At 42.6% G+C, this 17,457-nt stretch overlaps 2 protein-coding genes across 2 annotated transcripts; one reads left to right on the top strand and one right to left on the bottom strand.

Annotated features, from left to right (window-relative positions):
* The first annotated feature begins 36 nt into the window (after positions 1-36).
* Positions 37-2,897, top strand: RBIS (ribosomal biogenesis factor). Its single transcript, XM_085221362.1, has 3 exons — positions 37-220; positions 1,840-1,956; positions 2,738-2,897. The coding sequence occupies exons 1-3, from the start codon at positions 95-97 to the stop codon at positions 2,804-2,806; spliced, it is 312 nt and encodes a 103-aa protein (XP_085077488.1). The 5' UTR covers positions 37-94; the 3' UTR covers positions 2,807-2,897.
* Positions 2,855-15,442, bottom strand: E2F5 (E2F transcription factor 5). The gene is made up of 9 exons (XM_085221360.1): positions 15,163-15,442; positions 11,566-11,675; positions 10,764-10,925; positions 9,462-9,505; positions 8,179-8,243; positions 6,298-6,559; positions 5,430-5,630; positions 4,937-4,981; positions 2,855-3,587 (listed from the first exon to the last, which is right to left on the bottom strand). The coding sequence occupies exons 1-9, from the start codon at positions 15,289-15,291 to the stop codon at positions 3,478-3,480; spliced, it is 1,128 nt and encodes a 375-aa protein (XP_085077486.1). The 5' UTR covers positions 15,292-15,442; the 3' UTR covers positions 2,855-3,477.
* Between the last annotated feature and the right edge of the window lie 2,015 nt (positions 15,443-17,457).

The following is a 17,457-nucleotide window of genomic DNA, read 5'->3' as shown; positions in this document are numbered from 1 at the left end:
ACCGCGGAGGGGAATCCCGGGCCGGTGACGTCAGGGCTTCCCCCGGCGCTCAGTCGTGACGTCAGGCGCGCGCCGGCTTCTCGCGGCGGCGGCCATGGGGAAGAACCGGGCGCGGAAGGCGGCGAAGGCGGCCAACGTCTTCGCTATCGCCCGCGGCGCTGCCGCCGGGAAGGCCCGCGGGAAGGGCCGGGCGCGGCCCGTCACCTCCGGGCTGAAGAAGGTGAGCGGGAGCCGGCGGGGGCTGAGCCGCTCCGCGGTTTCCCCAGGGCTGCGGGTTTGCGCGTGCTGAGGTCGCGGCCGCGGCCGTGGTTCTTCTGGGCTGCATCGAAAGTCGCGCGGGCAGCGGGGCGAGGTGATCTGCCTCACTGCGCTGCGATGGGAGAACGGCCGGAGTGCTGCGTCCGGGTGGGGAGAGCTCGGTGCAGGAGGGACGTGGGCCTGCTGGAACATGTCCGGAGGGCCGCAAAAATGATCCACGGATGGAACATATCTGCTATAAGGACAGGCTGAGAGAGCTGGGGCTGCTCAGCCTGGAGAAGGGAAGGCTGTGAGGTGACCTGAGAGCGGCCTGTCAGTATCTAAAGGGGAGCTACAGGAAAGAGGGGGAAAGACACTTCAGCAGGGTCTGTGGTGGTTAGACAAGAGGAAATGGGTTCCAGCTAAAAGAGAGGAGGTTTAGACTGAGAAAGCCACCTGACAGGTTAAGCTGGCTGACAGACAGGAACACAACAAACTGTGGAAATAAACAGGGAGCCCCGAAACAATTTCACATTGCTGGTGTGAAATCTGCACTTAGTCTAAAGGGCTCTGTATAATAAAAGGAGGAACAGGCTTAAAAGCATCTTCATGAGAACTCAGCAGCTTATTAAGAGTAAAATTTTATTCTGTGTGTTTGAAGCTGTATTCTTTAATTCATTAAGCCTTTGGGGATTTACGTGTCTTTAAGCAGTATTGTAAAAATGCTCAAAAAAATGTGTTTAAATGGGTTTGTTCCTCAATAGATGAGACTCTGTAATAACTATCCAAACAGCTTTTGATGCAGACACGCATCCCAGCTGCAGAGCCTTGATCTGCAGAGCAGTCCCTGCCTGAGTGCAAAGGGTATTTGGTACCCGAACACACTGTCAGCACTGCTGAAGCTGGGAGCTGCCAATTGGCTCTCATGGAAAACAGAAGGCCTGTATAAATTGAATTGCCCACAGCCCCATATACTCTAATTTGAGCTAGGAGCTGAACCTATATTTCTTGAGTCACCCTATAGTTTATTATCAAATAACCTCTAATCTAAACAGATTGTTTTATTGGCCTCATGCCCCCACTTTCTTACTGCTGATCCTCTTGGCTGCTGTCTCAGGAACGAACAGAATTATTGTTAATGTCTCTATGCTCTGAAATTACAGCAGCTTTCAAGGCAAAAGGCATAAATATGTGTAACAGTTCAGAGTTTGCTTCTGCCTATGTAAATTGTTGAGATGTGAATGAAAGCCTTTGGAACAGCAGGAGACAGCCTGCAGTTTGGGATGTGTGGCATGCTCCTGGAACAGGTGCAATGTGAAGTGCTGTTGTATGGCCAAGATCCTGCCCAGAGTGTGGTGGGTCGGTGTGAGCCCCTTTCCCAGCACGGCAAGTCTGACCACTTTCAGAATTCTGCAATTATTACAACATCTGTACATGACTCAGCAATATAATTGACAATCAAAATTCTAGTATAAAAACATTCCTACTGTAACGTTGTAAGATATGCATATAACATTAGCTAGTTAACAGTTGTACAAAAATGATGCCAGTGCAATTTCAGTTTAGAACACCAATGTGTGCTGGTTTTTTTTCTCCCTGCAGATAAACATTGCAAATGCTGACAAAGTGAGCAAGATAAATAAAGCTTTTGCTGAAATTCAGAAAGAAGTACAGCAACTATCGAAAGGTACTGCAGCAGAACCTCCAAAGAACCAGCAGGTAATTTCTCTTTGTGAAAATCTGAGGAGGGAAGTGAAAGGGATGTACATTTTGAAAGCATTATATTCTGACACAAAAGCTGCTGACAATTCTTGTAGTGGCTTTAAAATGACAAAGCCAGCTTTATTAACTTCAGTTGCAGGGTAATGCTGAAATCTGGCTGGCATTGTCAAGCGTCCTATAACTATTATGCTAGGGGGACAAAAGGGCAATGGGATTGTACAGAGTACAGGTGAACCCACCCTGGCTGGTGGGGAAGTAGAGGGAACTGGACAAGACTGAGTGCTGTGCCTGGGGTCATCAAGTTTCTGTGTGGCTGGGAGCAACAGAACAATTGCCAAATACCCCAGGGTGAGGCTGAAGAAGAAAGGAAGCACACTTGATAGTGCTGCTGGCACAGCACGAGGCCAAGCAAGGCTGTTGGTGCCAGCAGCCCTACTGCTGCTAGTTTGCTATTGCACATGGCTGGGTCTTGGACTGTCCCACTACTTCTGCACTAGTAGGGCTGTATATGACATAAGATTCAATTTGACCACTTGGGGTGTAAAGCAATAGTATGTTTCATCTCTGTTTCAAGATTGTGCTATCCTAAGTATTCCCTGAACTAAAAGGTGTGCCTCTTTCCCCTGGGCTATGCACATTACTGATGTGACACTTTGTCTTGCACTTGCAGCATAAATTGTTGGCTGGTTGTTTTATTTTTTTTTTTTTCCTTTTTTTTCTCCCCCAAACATAAAAATAAATTGATCTGTACTTTAAACTGAAACTTTTCTTTTATAAGGTGACTACACCTTCAGAAGAGGAACCAGCAAATGTGGATGCTGCCACAAGTCTATTATCACAGCTGTAATGCATAACGGATGATGAAGAGATTCCAAGAATTGAAGGTCACACAGGCTTTGTTTGTAAAATTTTATTAAAAAAATCTTGTTAATATACAAGTATTGGCACACTTTAATACAAACTACAAACAGACCTTTCCTATCATCTAGGAAAGTGGAATGTCAGAAGTCAGTGTGAGAAACTTAAAGTGCTAAAACAGAAGGCACTTCACAAAATTGGTTCACTGAAACAATTAAGCATAACTCAAGTTGATATCCTTCACTTTTCAGCTTGGCAGTGGAAGTTTCAAATTTGATGGGAACGTTATAAAATATTGACAGCTTCTTGGCAGTAAAGCTTCAAAGAAAATGCTGGTAACTATGAGAAAAGCCTAATCATTTTTGAAAAAAAAAAAATGATCAGAAGGCTATAAAGCATTTTTGCTTTCCTTAGAAAACTCCAAAATCATTGGATTACACAAAAGACACTCAGGTGAAAAATGTGCCAAGATTCTGATAAAAAGCCCTTTTTTCTGGTGGTTAGATTTGTTTTGTGAAGTAGTTAAAGGAAGCAAAAGGAAATATACTCCCAGAGTCAGTGAACTAAGAAGTTATACATTCATTATTCAAATACTTAGGTTATGAAGAAGTCTAGAATGTTATCGTTAGAGGTAGATAAGTAGTCTGGTTGACACAATATCTAATAATTTAGTATCTGCACATCAAAGAGATCACAGACTCCTTCATTATCATCCAGGTTAAAGTTGTAGTCATCTCCAGGAGTAGGAGAGAGTCGTAAGAGAGGAAAAACTGTAAAGCAGGAATAGTTTAGTTTAAGTTAGAACACTTTTGGAATATCAGTCCTATCTCATAATCCACTATGTTCATCATCACCAGTGCCAGGGCTAGTCTTATGTAAAATATTGTCTTGATAATCTCACAAGCATGCTAGGACACATACTGTAAGTACGTGTATTGCCTTCAAACTAAGGCAGTAAGTGACATGTCTACACCTTTGTTCTTAGTATCTCACATAAATTTGCTGGGGGTGGAGTGAAAGCTGTGAAGTATGGACCTACTCTCTCCTTTTGCAGCAAAGGAACTCCTAAGCAGCTTTTGAAAATTCTGTCAAAAAGCCATTACTTATATTTATCTCCTTCCTGTAACAATATTGTATGTATTAGTCTTCAGATATTTATTCTAGATAAAGAAATTAATATTATCCCTATTTTACAGAAGAAAAACGGAAGCTGCCAGCTTCTCTGCACTGCATTTCATGCATGGACTTGAAGCCCTTTTTGGGTAATGCAGGAGGAGAAGCCTCAGTCCTCATGCTGTACCTCAGGAAGACTAATGCAGATGAGTTGGGCACGTTGTAGCTGTTCTAAAATTTGAGAGTATTTCCGTTTTATCCACATATTTTATTGTCACGTTCATATAACTCCAGCTTCCCTCTTAGATCTTGTAGTTGCATGTTTCTTTCTAGATAAGCCCCAAGTCTGCCTGCTTGAAAAGCAGATATTAACACAGGCTGTTCACAAAACAGCACAGTTAAATGGGAAAAGGACTAAGCCAGCTGGGTTCAGTAAGATACAGCAGGGGGTCATGAAGTGTATGGAACCACTAGCTGTGGCTCAGTTCTGCATACATATGGCCAAGGAGATGCAAGACCAGAAAAGGGTTGTATTTGTTCTGCCAGTGTAAGAGACCTGGCCAAGTATCAATCTGTATGCAGGCATGTAAATATGCTCTGAAATATCTGCTCAAAGCTTACGGAAGAGGCCTGAGGCAGAACAGAATTAAACAAGTTTTTTTTTGTTGTTGTTGTTGTTGTTGTTGTTTTTTTTTTTTAAGGCAGCACTCGAGTCATCAACCTGTTCTTTATTATTCTCAAATTAAGTACTCTTCAGTTACTCGTGCATGTAAGTTCTTGCTGGATTAAGGCTTTCATCTTTTGACTGTTAAATAAAAGCGTTGCAGGGAACAGACAGGGGTGCGAAGATGAGAATGACAAAGATAGAAGAGGCAGTACAGGGGAAAGAAGTAGTATCATACTGGCTCTTGATATGAGATTTAAGACACCTACCAAGAGTGCTGTTCATATAAAAACCATGCTGCTACTTTTTTAATATCTGCAAGCAAGGATGCTAAATACTTACCATCAGAGGACATAAGTTCGTCAATAATATCCCCACCAATATTTCCTGTGAAAACAGGAAATGTGTTTATTGCAGTCAGTAGATTCTCTGCATTACAACACTGAACTGTAAAGTACAGTATGGCTCACATGCACACGCTAGAAGCTGTGGAGACAGCGTGCTGTATAGATATCTAAAATATATTCCTGTTTTTATTCTTCAGTTTTTCCTGATAAATTTCTCATGCTCTCCTCAAGCTGCACAGTCAATCTCTTATAACCCTAAAGCCATGTGCAATGAGTAGCTTATTTCATAGCAAAGAAAGGTATTTTGCTCAAAATGAGCTTGCTACCCAGAATTGGCTCTGTGGCTTCAGTAGGAGATAAACAAAGGCCTGTCATTTCCTCTGTGGGAAAAGCCTTAATCCTTCGCTCCTTGTAACTCATTGGTAGCTTGGCAAAAAGAATGGCTCAGGAAACAACAAAAACACTGAATAGCAACTGTTTCTTCCTACCTGTGGGTTCCTCCATCTTTCCTATGTCAAATGAATTTGGCTTGAGGATACAGTTAACATCCAAAGGGAGCAAAGCCTGATAGTCATTGGAGCTCGCTGTAGCTTGGGCGACATCTCCTGAAAGGCTGGGGTACAACACTGAGTCTGGAAGGCTAGAATAAGGAGTTGCTGGAGTTGTACTGTTCTGCTGCAAACTGCTTTCTACAAGGACAGAAAAGCACATTATAAAATCTATTACTGTAAAAAGGAATGTAAAAGACCTGCACCTGACTTTCTCTCTTGAGGACAACACAGCTAATGTCTGGGTTGAGGTAAGAAGAATCTTCACAAACTCAATTTTATCAGGATCCCTCAGAAACGTAGACTGTAATGGTGGCAACATTTTCTTAAATATTTCCATATTGTCCTACAATTACAATTTAAAAAAAAAAAAATACCAGATATTCAGGCAGTCTCTCATTGTGGCTATGTGGAAGAAAGTAAGTGACCTTGGCACAAAAGCTGGAACAGGTGCCTGTACCATCTCCTTCACAAAAAGGTAAGTGTTCAAATCATGTACTCCCATCTAATGCTGACAATTTCATTCCACCCTGCATTCTGGAGAAACATCTCAGATGTTTCAACCAGGATCACATGCAAAACCTGTTTGATATAAGACAATAAGCTACAAGGGGAAAATCTGTTTAATCAATCAGGGTACAGAAGAGGAAGAACCTCTTGAAAGCTGTTAGTAAGCCCCTTGGGATAGTTTCTTAACAGACATTTGCCATGTTATGTAAATTGCCTTTCTTCTATCTATCACCATCTCTGTTTCTTCCCCCTAAGCCCTTCTCCACCCATCTTAGGTGGAAAAATAATTCAGACCCACCTGACCGTGTGTCCACTGTTGTTTCTGGCAACTGTTGTTCCTGGTTAAGGCCATGTTCTGGTGGATTTTCAGTAGCTGGAGTAGGTTTAAGGGGAATCACTGGAGCTGCAGGCTGAGAGGGGGTTTGTGCAAGGTCATCAGGTGGAGGAACTGGAAACACCATGGGCTTGGAGGAATTTGATTCTCTGTTTATAAGCAGTACATGGATAGGTCCTGAACTACTTTTAAGATTGATCTGGTATTTCTTCTGTCCATTCTGGCCCTGTAGAGATGGTGTATTAAGAAAGTTATAATTCCCACAGAATTTGGAACTGTACCAAAAATAGTGATTGCATAGACTTATTTCCCATAGTAACAAATGAAGATATTTAAACAGAATTCTCGATGTACTTTTTACCTCCCAGAAGATATAGTACTCTTCTAGTTAAAATGCTAGAAAGAAATGTTAATTGTCAAACTTATCAAATCATATTCAGACAGGAAACAAATATTTAAAATAAATATAAGCGATCTGATAGGAAACAGATAATAATTCTGTTATGCATTTACCTGACCAGAACAGTTACACAAGACACAAATGCACAACACTTTAAGGGCTTAACTAAGTTCTGAATTCAAGTTACATGAAACCTGCAGTAGGGCGACATCTTATCAGTAACAAAACAGATAAAAGATTTATATACTTTTAGATTTCTTCCTCTTAAATGGAGCTTCAGAACCATCTTAGTTGGGACCAGCCATGCCACAATAATTAAGTTTGTACTCAGACCAAGTGAACAGTGAGCCAGTAGAAACAATTTCTTAGCTGATTTGTTAGGCATTCTTTTTGCTAGGCTAATTCATCAAACAGGTTTTCAGCAAGTATGTTCCAGAAAAAAAATGAAGATGAGGAAAGTGGGAAAGGAGCCTGAGGGGAGGGAACCAAAGTAAATGAATCCCATTTGAAGTTGCTGATGGAATACTAAATCATCTGCTTTTGTCCTCAACAAAAAGTCAAAAAAGCTGCATCACAACTGCTTTCACCACACAGGGAACCATACCATTGCCTGAACTGTTTTCAGCACAGATGAACAAAGACCCAGGATCACTAGACCAGCTTCATGGTCCTAGCTTTGGATGCTCTTCTGATATCAGATTGTGCTTAGCCTCGTTAAAAATAGCTTCTGAAACTTCTGTGAGTTTCACCACTCTAAAAGCATTGTGTCTGACCTGCTTCATGCAACACTTTCCCAACTACGTAAGGTATCAACCCTATTTAAAACAGACCAATGCAATTAAAAAAAAAAAAAAAAATTAAAGATTGACAGTTAAGTAATACGGCCTCCTTCTCTAATCCTGCCCAGTCTTTTTACCCTTCAGCTAAAAAGAAATCTGCAGTGTATTTCTCTATTCAGTATATTACTATGTGACTAAACATGAACAGCATCTAAACCACACCTACACATAAATCTAAAAGGCATTTTCATAGAAGTTCTGATTTAGCAATACAATACATTTGAAATTTGACGCACAAAAGTTACTGCTATTAAGTTCTCAAGGGAATTCAAGGCAGTTATGCCTAAACTGCAAGGCTGTCAACTTTAAGATTTAGGGAGAAGAAAGGACAAAGAAACCAAATATTATATCTTGTTTCCAATATAAGACGAGTTATCATTAGTTTCTCATTTGTATACATAGACTTAGGTGTGCTGAAAACAAACAAACAAACAAAAAAAAGCAAACAACACTTTCCCACTCAACACCTCCATCCTCAACTAAGACTAGCTTAATATTTTTCCTTCCTCTCTCATTACAGCCAGAGAAAAATCCTCAGCTACAGTATATCTCTTCTTTTCCACTGTCCCCCTACAGCACTCAGGTAAACAAGAAACCAGTACATACCATTTCGGGTATAGGTACTTCTAACTGTGTACCACAAGGTGCTTGAATTGCTAGAAGTGTGTCTCCTGGTTAAATAGCAATTTTTAAGAAAGTGTTAACTGTGTGTATTTTTCGTACATCTCACATGATATCCACTCAAATAAGATAGAATAATTCTCTAAAACTACTCAAAATACTGCATAATTCTAGCACAAATACACTTAAGATGGGATTTGCATGGTCCCTGTAAGATCCAAAACCCAATATTTAACTAGCTTCCTTCTCAGCAAAAGCATCTCTTTCATACAGCTTACTTAATTGCTCTGAGAACAGGTGACACAGGAAAGCATAAAAACATTTCAGTTGTTGTCTTCAATGTCAGCATTTTCAAATACCTTAGTGCTTAGAACTTCTGCAGCACATCCAACTCAGATGTAACAGGTGACCGTAACACTCACCTGTAGCTTACTATGTGCATTGCAAATTCTTAAAGTTAGGACATATCAGTTCGCCTTCATCCATTACTTGGAATGATGCTTTTTTTCCCTGCCACTTGAGATATATTTTACACCAAGTACAATGTGAGTGGTGTCTTAAACACCTCCTACATATTAACAACTAATTCTTCTTAGCAACAGCTTTTGTAAAAGCTGTTTTGTAAAACTCCACAGCAGCTGTCTAATGTTACATTTTTATTTAAAATGAAACCCAACCTTCCTTGTGGCAAACAGTTGGTTTTCAGCTCAGGTGAGGCTGAACAACAATACTCCCTTGAGTAACTCAGGATCCAGAAAGGGTACAAGGGAAATAATTTTTGCCAGCAATTCTTGGCAATTTGTTCAAACTTCCTGTACAGAAAGAATCTTTCTTGTTTAGTAGCAATGTCCCATCTTTGAACTCCAGCCCATGTAACGTTACAAGGAATTCCTTCTGACTCAAGCTGTCATCAGAAAACAAAGAAATCTAGCATGGCTGGCCTTCAGATGAGACAGACTTGCAAGCCCTGTCCCTGGTTCTGTCAGGGTCAGAGGCAAACTCCTGCAAAGTGTGAACGGAGAAAAAGACATCCAAAACCAGCACTCTCAAACAGCTGAACTTCCATTCCATACAGTCTGTGACTATAACTACACTAGAACCTGAGGGTCATGAACAGTAGAAAATGTATCTGTTTATTTCTGACCACTGTTGAATATTTATTCTGAACACAAAATACTTGCAGGGAAAGGCAGGTTAGTTATCAAGTTGAGTTTCAAGAAGATCAGGAAATCCCTTATTTCATGAGATACAGCGTAGGAGCAACTCACCATTGAAACAGTTACAGATATCTTCATGGGTGACATATGAAAATGTAATTTATGTCAAGGAACATTTTTCTTAAAGCAATGTGAAACTGGTATTTGATGCCTTTAAAAAGAAGTTTGTCCAAACCAAGCCTAAGCTTACTGCTGCTACTCAGAGGTGTAATCAAGGCTTGATTTATGATGTTCAGAATGGCTATTTTAAAAATAACACAGTTCTGAACTGTTAGAAAAATGTATCTATATGCGTGAAGAAAATACCAAAAGAGAAGGAGCTGAATAGCTTGAATGAGAATTCTTTTCAAACAGAAAACATGTAAAATCTTGTTTTTAAGAACACCATTTACCTCGTTAACTTCACACTATATAATTCAACAGTGTATCAGGATGTCCAAAAAAAAAAAAAAAAAAATCACACAAAAAGACCGCTAGAGGAGACTTGAGAGTTCATCTGCAGACTCATTCCCCTGCCTCAAGGTAGGATCAATTATTAAGACATTCCAGACAGTTGTTTGCCTCTCCTGTTCTGGAAAACATCCAGCGATGGATATTCCAACCTCTACCCTGGGGGATTAATTCCACTGTTAACTCTCCCATGGCACGTTTCTCTTCGTATCTTGCTTAAATCTCCTTTACTACAAAATTTTATAGGTATAGTTTCTACAGAGCAATTGCAAGTAATGTTAAGTACTTATCACTGGTACTATCAATAAGAAGGGCATTTTCCTGCTCTAAAGTTCAGATGTGTCTGTTTTGCACAGTATCTTGCAAGACAGATAAACACATTATAAGAAATATGGCTGGACCTTTCTGCTTATGGGGTATTTACACATGGGATATTTTTCCTGTTCTGAATCTAACAAGCTTCAGATCTCAACTCAACTCAATTTATCTTTGGGTGATAGCTTTAACTTTTCAAGAGAAGAAAGTAAAAGATGGGGAGAGTAGGGGGGAGATTCATGTAAAATACAGCTAAGAAGGTGTAAATCCAAGTGCCTAATGGCAGTACAATCAATTTAAAACCAGATATCAGGATTATACTGTGGACTTAAAAATTACTGCAATACATACATATGCTAGATTATTTTCAGTTTACCATTTGTACAATCACAGAGCTTAAAAATACATGCAAACATCATTTATACTCTTATTGAACCAAAACCTGAAGAGAGAGAGAAAAAAAAAATAGTCTTCCTTAGCCTTTGCTTCTGGATGAAATGGATTACAGCATGTTTCACCCTTTACCTATGCTTTAATTGCCGTTTTAATTCTTGTTCCCAGATGCACACCATTTCTTGAAAAGGATATTGGTGATTTGTAGAATCATCCATAACATTCTTGATGCTTTGCTGTAGCCACAGTTTCTGCTGATCCAATTCTTTTTCTTTTAGCTCTAGGTCTTCAATTTCAGCTTCAAGATACCTCAGCCTGTCCACAACTTCTTTTGTATTGCAGCCAGCACCTACTCCTCTTAAAAAAAAAAAAAAAAGTATAAAGATTCATGAAACCACAAATAGTGAAAATCTAAAAAAACACTTCCTAAGTATGTTCTCAATAATTTGAAAAATCTTCTAAATTTCATTATGAAGGAAATTTATTCTCCCAGCAGCATTTTATGGGAAAAATGAGCATTTTAAAAATTAGATCAGATTTAGACTTTACCTAACCTTATATTCTTTCAGAATGTTGCTTTTCCATATTAGAGACGGTTCACAGCTCTCTTTTCCCCTCCTTCTCTCTTAACACTTCAGTTACCCTTTCATATTCAGTAACCAGAGAAAATAATTAAGAGGGGTGGGTAGGTGGAAATACTGTTCCCCAACACCTCTCCGGATTCAGGGAGTGAGTGATAAGTAGAAAGTAGCAATTCAAGTTTTCTGAAAGTATCTCTCCTACAGCTTTTAAACTTGAATCTATGTATCAAGGATGCAAATTAAAGGAAAGACAAAAGATATTCATTTGTAACTTGGATGTCATTTTGAAATGTTGTATTGCTCATTTCTGAGAGTAACATTAACTTCATCCTATGTTAACTAGTCAGGAAAAATTGATGGAGGGAGTTTGCGTTGCTCCCAAGCACAGTAAGAAATGAAGAATTGACAAAGCTTACTTCCACTGAATGCTGTTTTTTGACTTCTTCTCAATGAGATCAATCCCTTCTAAAACATTGGTGATATCATAGATCCTTCTCTTCTGCCTTACGGCAAGGGCATCAGCAGCCTGTGGAGACAAGAGCATATCAGTAATATCAGCAACTTGAGGCAAACAACAGACATTCTAACCCATTCTCCCGAAAAGAATGCCAAGTAATAATTGGCTTGAACTGTTGCCCTTTAGAAACAATTCTTCCTTCAAGAATAGGATGCTCAATGATAAATTCAGAAGTTTAGCATCTGCTTCAAGTGGCATGCAAGTGTGGCCTCCTGACAGTGAGAGAAGTCACATGAGGCAAGGCCAGCAAGCCACTTTCTCCCGGGAGGAGTGCTCACATGAACTGCCAGCACTGTCATTGGTATCTGCACCACCTAACAGCACTCCTTCTACAAGGCACAAAACAGAAGGGAAGGAGGAAGATGGCAGCACTGCAACAAAACAAGTATCTGAAGCCAACAGCATGTTGAATTTATTATCCCCTAACTGCTGGGATATGGGAGGATGGTGTAATTTCTTGAAGTAGCTGACAGAAGGAGAGCTGCAAGACTGTAAGCCAACATTGTCCTGTAAGTCATCTTGCCATGTGACGAGTGGTAGGAAACAGCCTCAGTAGCATTCAGAGCTGCCAGAACACCAGCCAACACTGGCAGCCACCATCACTTCCCTTTCTGACCCAGACCAGCTATGGTGTGTTTGTATGTGCTGTCACATCATGTTATTGACAGCAGAGGAAATTGTAAGTCAGAGGAAACTGCTTGATCATTCATAATTCTGTCCATGAGGATTCTTTTGTACCTGATGCGAAGCCTTCCTAGATGTGCACTTTCTGATAATACTTTGCTTTCTGCACTTTTTTTTTCTTTTTTTTTTTTTTTTTTTTTCCCCCAGGTTTTGGTTCAATCAGGGACAAGGAAAGAGGTTTAGATCATATCAGAGACGTTTCCCTTTAAAGAAACTTCATGCAAGGGGATGGCAGTGGACATCGGGAACTTTCTTTGTGGTATAGAAACAGCACAATGTAGCAGGGCAATCTCTTCCCCATCTTCCTTTTGATTTCCCATCAGGTAGGCGCTTCAGAGATCAGAGGCTAAGTTTTTCAGTTGGAAATTTCGTCTTTGTTGGTACTGTTTGTTTATTCTTGTTGCTTAGGTTTTAGGACTCCACTGATTTGGACTTTCCAGAGACAAAAAAATTCCATCATAGTTTCAAATCCCAAGTCCCTTCCTGTCCCCACATTTGCAATGCTTTCTGTCTCTTGCCGTGGAATAAACTTTAGCGACAAGCAAACAAATTTTAGGGTACTCAATGCTTTGCACTGTTGAGCAGAAATACTATTTGACGCCGAGTATGGCAGGTGTATGGGGCTGCTGAATCACAGCCTGAACCTTTGATTGATCACCTGAGGTGAGCAATGAGTCAGCCATGGGAGCACAGGTGAAGGCAATTCACCTGTGCTGCAGGAAGGGGTGGAGCCTGGCTCCACCTCTCCTAGACCCATTTAAGAGCTGACTGCCAGTAGGGAAGGATCTCTCTGGAGATCTGCTCCATCAGGAGTTCATCTTGCGAGCCCAGGACAGGGTAAGTGACTTTCTCTCATTTCTCCAATATAAATTATATTAGCCAAGCTCCTGGACACACACACACACACACACACACACACACACACACACACACACACACACACACACACACACACACACACACACACACACACACACACACACACACACACACACACACACACACACACAAAACACACACACCCCCATCTGTATATCTATTGACTATATACATCTGTATATCCATTGATTAAACAGGCAGGGATGCCATTTTGCTACAAGCCAAGCCTACTTGGAATCAAGGTGGAAGCCAGAGTACGCTGCCGAAGAGAAGGAACACACTGTGTTCTGGGTGTCATTTCAGGTGGCATAGACTTTATTCGCTCATTGTGATCTTTCTGTATTTATCCATTCCCTGCAAATGCTGGATTTCTGAACAGAGGAGCTTTCTTTCTTTCCCTTCCATCTCATCCCTTGACATTTTAAGCTTACCTCCTTAACAACGTTTACGTACACAGGATTATTCAGGGACTACTACGCAATTATTCTGGAAGAGCTGCTTGATTTTTAAAATGAGCCCTGTAGGATTTAATCTCAAGACAATCCTCCCTCCCATAATTTGTCAGGCATTAGCAGAGAAGCGGTCAGCACTATAACACTTCCAAAGTTCAACACACAACTGCTGGGGCTTCCTGCAGCTGGAGTGAGGAGCAACAACTTGCACGGGATCAGCACCTGTGTCCCCTAGGGCTCCTTCACAGATGGCCAGCTACAGAGGTACCCAAAGATCACCAGGAAATGTTCTTCCTCCATTGATAAATCACAAAGTACACTTGGAGTTTCCAAACCCTGTTTTCTTCATGATGTTCTTAGTAATTTGGTATAGAAATATTACTCAGGTGGTCAACATGAGTAAATACAACAACAAAAAAACTTTCAATGAATGAACCATCTTTTGGAAAACACTGTTTCACTCCAGGAGCACTCTGTCCCTCATTTCCCTGAGCACACCAGCAGGGTATGAATGCTGCTTTTCACTTTTCCCTACACATGTGACTCACTTATGAGAAACACCGGATTACAAAAAATGTACATTTTGACTAATTGCTTATGAAAGTCCCAGCATTTTGTTCTCTTCGGTTAGTGCTTACTTAAAACAAACTCTATCCTGTCATTTAGAAACCAGTTTCCAACAGAAGCCCTGAGCTTGTTTCCCTCTACCTAACCTTATATTCTTTCAGAATATTTTTATATTTGTCATTTCTGCAGTGCCTGTTTACCTTCCCCTGACCATATGTGCTGCCACTTCCCCTGGGTGGGAGAACTCCTTCCACACAGAGGTGAACGACAAACAGGTGCACCCACCTGAGTGCCCAGCTGGAATGTAACACCTCCAGGACCCCTCCTAGCTCACTGACAAGTTTCACTTTCCACTGTAACATTGTTAAAGAGCTCTCTCTGAACAGCAATGAGCGAAAAGTATCCAAGGGCACCTTCTCTCTGAGAGCCTGCTAACAGAGCCAAAGAACGCGGTCAGCTGTCCTGAAAGGACTCAAGTAACCAAGGCATCGAGCTGTTTATCGTCAGCCCGACCAACACCGCTCTCATGCCACCTCCTTCTTCTTCATCCTGCGCTCGGGCGGAGGTCACACTGCCGAACGGCACCGACCGGAGAATCTCCCGACACCAACGCCACAGAGAGCCCTGTTACCTCGCACCCCGCATGGAACGGGCCGAAAACAGCCTTAAGTAGGCGTCAGTTCACAGAGTCAGTAAACAGAGCAACCGCAAAGTGAAAACAAACAACCGAAGCCAGTTAGGCTGCACGGGACCACGGCTCCAGCCACCCTTCGCACCCGGCAGGTGACCCGGCCCCCGGACACGGCCGCAGCCTGACAGCCGCCCGGAACCTCCCGCCGTTCCCGGCAGCTTTGCGCGCCACCCCAGCCTCCCCACAGCGGCCATGGCGGTCCTGCGCCACCCCGCCCTCGCACCACTTTGAGGTCCAGCACGCCGTCCTTGGCCTCCTGCAGCAGCGACACGAACTTGGTGGTGAGCAGCCCCAGGCTCTTCTCGTGCCGGCTGCTGCCTCCTCCGCCCGCCGTTTCGGCCGCCGCGGCCATGCTGCCCGCCGGGCCGGCGCCAGCGGGGCCGCCCTATCGCGCCACGTGTCACGACCGCCGCAACAGCCCGAGCTTGGAACGGAGCCGGCCCGAGGGCTGCGGCGGGAGGGGCGGTACCGCAGGAAGTGACGCCGCCGTCGTTGCCTGGACACCGGCATAGAGCGGCGGGGGGCTGGGGAGGTTGCACGGGAACGGCGCGGCTACGGCGTGCGGTGCCTGTTGAATGTGAGAGCAGTTGGATGACTAGGTTCTGGTAACTTTGTCTTTAATAAGAATCCAGTTCTTTAGACCACATAAGAAATTTGGCTCAAGTCCGTTTGCGAGCAGTGCACGGTCACGCCGCCAGAGGCTGCACGGCTCTTGGACCCCACCTCAGCCCTGTATGCACGCTGAGGTGGGACAGCAGCCACACGCGCTGACACTGCCATGGGCAGCACGGACAATGCGGTGCGCGGACGTCGTGCAACTCGCTGATGGAGAAGACCTGCAGCTGCCCCTGCCTGCACCAGGCAATGGAGAATGTCATGAAGGGACAGCACACTGACAAGGCCACGGCCAGGAGCTGGGACCTCTTAGGCAACAGCACGCTCATGGAGAATATATATACACACATAGATTGCCCTGTAGGCAATGCTTCCAATTTATTTCCGTAGAAACTACAGCAGATGAAGAGCACAATAACACTATGTGGTAGAGCAAAGCCTCAGATACAAAACTCTGTTTTTCATCACAGTAACCACCATTAGCTGTGCATTTTTGCCAGTGATGAACAAGAGCTTGCGTGCCTCACTTGTTACAGTCTGCACACAGAATGGCCAGGGTTGGAAGGGACCTCAAGAATCATGAATCTCCAACCCCCCTTCCACATGCAGGGTTACCAACCACCCCATTTAATACTAGACCAGGCTGTCCAGGGCCCCATGCAATCTGGCCTTGAACTCCTCTAGGGATGGGGCATCCACAACCTCTCTCGGCAGCCTGTTCCAACACCTCACCACTCTCTCTGTAAACAGAGAGAGTGGTGACACACCGTTGCTGTCACCACTGCTGAAATGCAGCACCCACCGCCTCACTGTGCTCACAGCCACTGTTCGGTCTCCAGCAGCATTCAGTAAGCATCAACAAATGTCAATGAGCACCACTTTTTTTCTGTGCGGAGGAATTCAGTGATGCACCTTTACTTCATCTGCACTTCCACATCAGACAACATTGTGCCAGAGTGCCGCTCTGCTGCTATCTGCCACACAGCAACAGAATGTAACAGAATATCGGTGGGAAGGTTCAGCCTCTTCTGCCATGTCAGCAACATCTGCCTTTGACACTGTGAACCAACATAATAAAACAAAAGGTTCTCCTAGATGAGCAAGTGTGCACTGTCTCTGGCCCTTGTCTTGCATCCCTCCTGCTCTCAGTCAGCACCGGAATTTCCTTCCCAATTGCACATTTTGATGCTGATTTTAAAAAATCTGTTATTTTGTCTGGAAACAAAACCAAAGAAAATCTAACAACATAATCAGCAGTTTTAAATGGTTGTGATTAATGCCTGAAAACATCATGCAGATGACAACGTCCAGAGTTCATATTTCAATTAGATTCTTATTTATTCAGTTATTTTATGCTCTCCAGTAATCTCAGACTGAAGTTTTTCCATTTGGCACTGTTGTGATCTGCACCACACTTGTATCAATTTATCATTTTGAGGCCTATTCCAATTATAGGAATTAACCTTAAAAAAAACTCTAAGATGCAGGCAGAAAGAAGGAAATAATGCCAGAGGTAGAATCAGACACGTGAAAAGGAAACGATACAAATAAAGCTACCACAGGTATGTGCCCGGGTGCTACGGTATGAGATTTCCAAGCCAAGAGCAAGGAACAATAAGAACCATGGTAAAAAAACAATAACAGCTCCCTGTGACAAAATCAGGAAACGGTTTCAGAATGAAAAACTTTAAGGAAAACTTGGGCTGACATTAATAAATGGAATGTGGTTACAAGGAAGGTGTGCTACCTTGCCAGTGCATTCCAAGTATTCGGTCACAACATCAGAATGTGGATTGGTCAAAGAGTTAGAGAAGTGCCCAAAGAAACACTAGGTAAACACAACAGAAAAACATTCTGAATTGCTGCAGAAACCACAACCTTTAGGTGTGACATCCATGTAGAT

The sequence above is a fragment of the Meleagris gallopavo genome, chromosome 3 (genome assembly GCF_905368555.1).
Source record: "Meleagris gallopavo chromosome 3, MGAL_WU_HG_1.1, whole genome shotgun sequence".
Classification (NCBI taxonomy): domain Eukaryota; kingdom Metazoa; phylum Chordata; class Aves; order Galliformes; family Phasianidae; genus Meleagris; species Meleagris gallopavo.
This window is presented reverse-complemented; position numbering and strand designations above follow the sequence as displayed.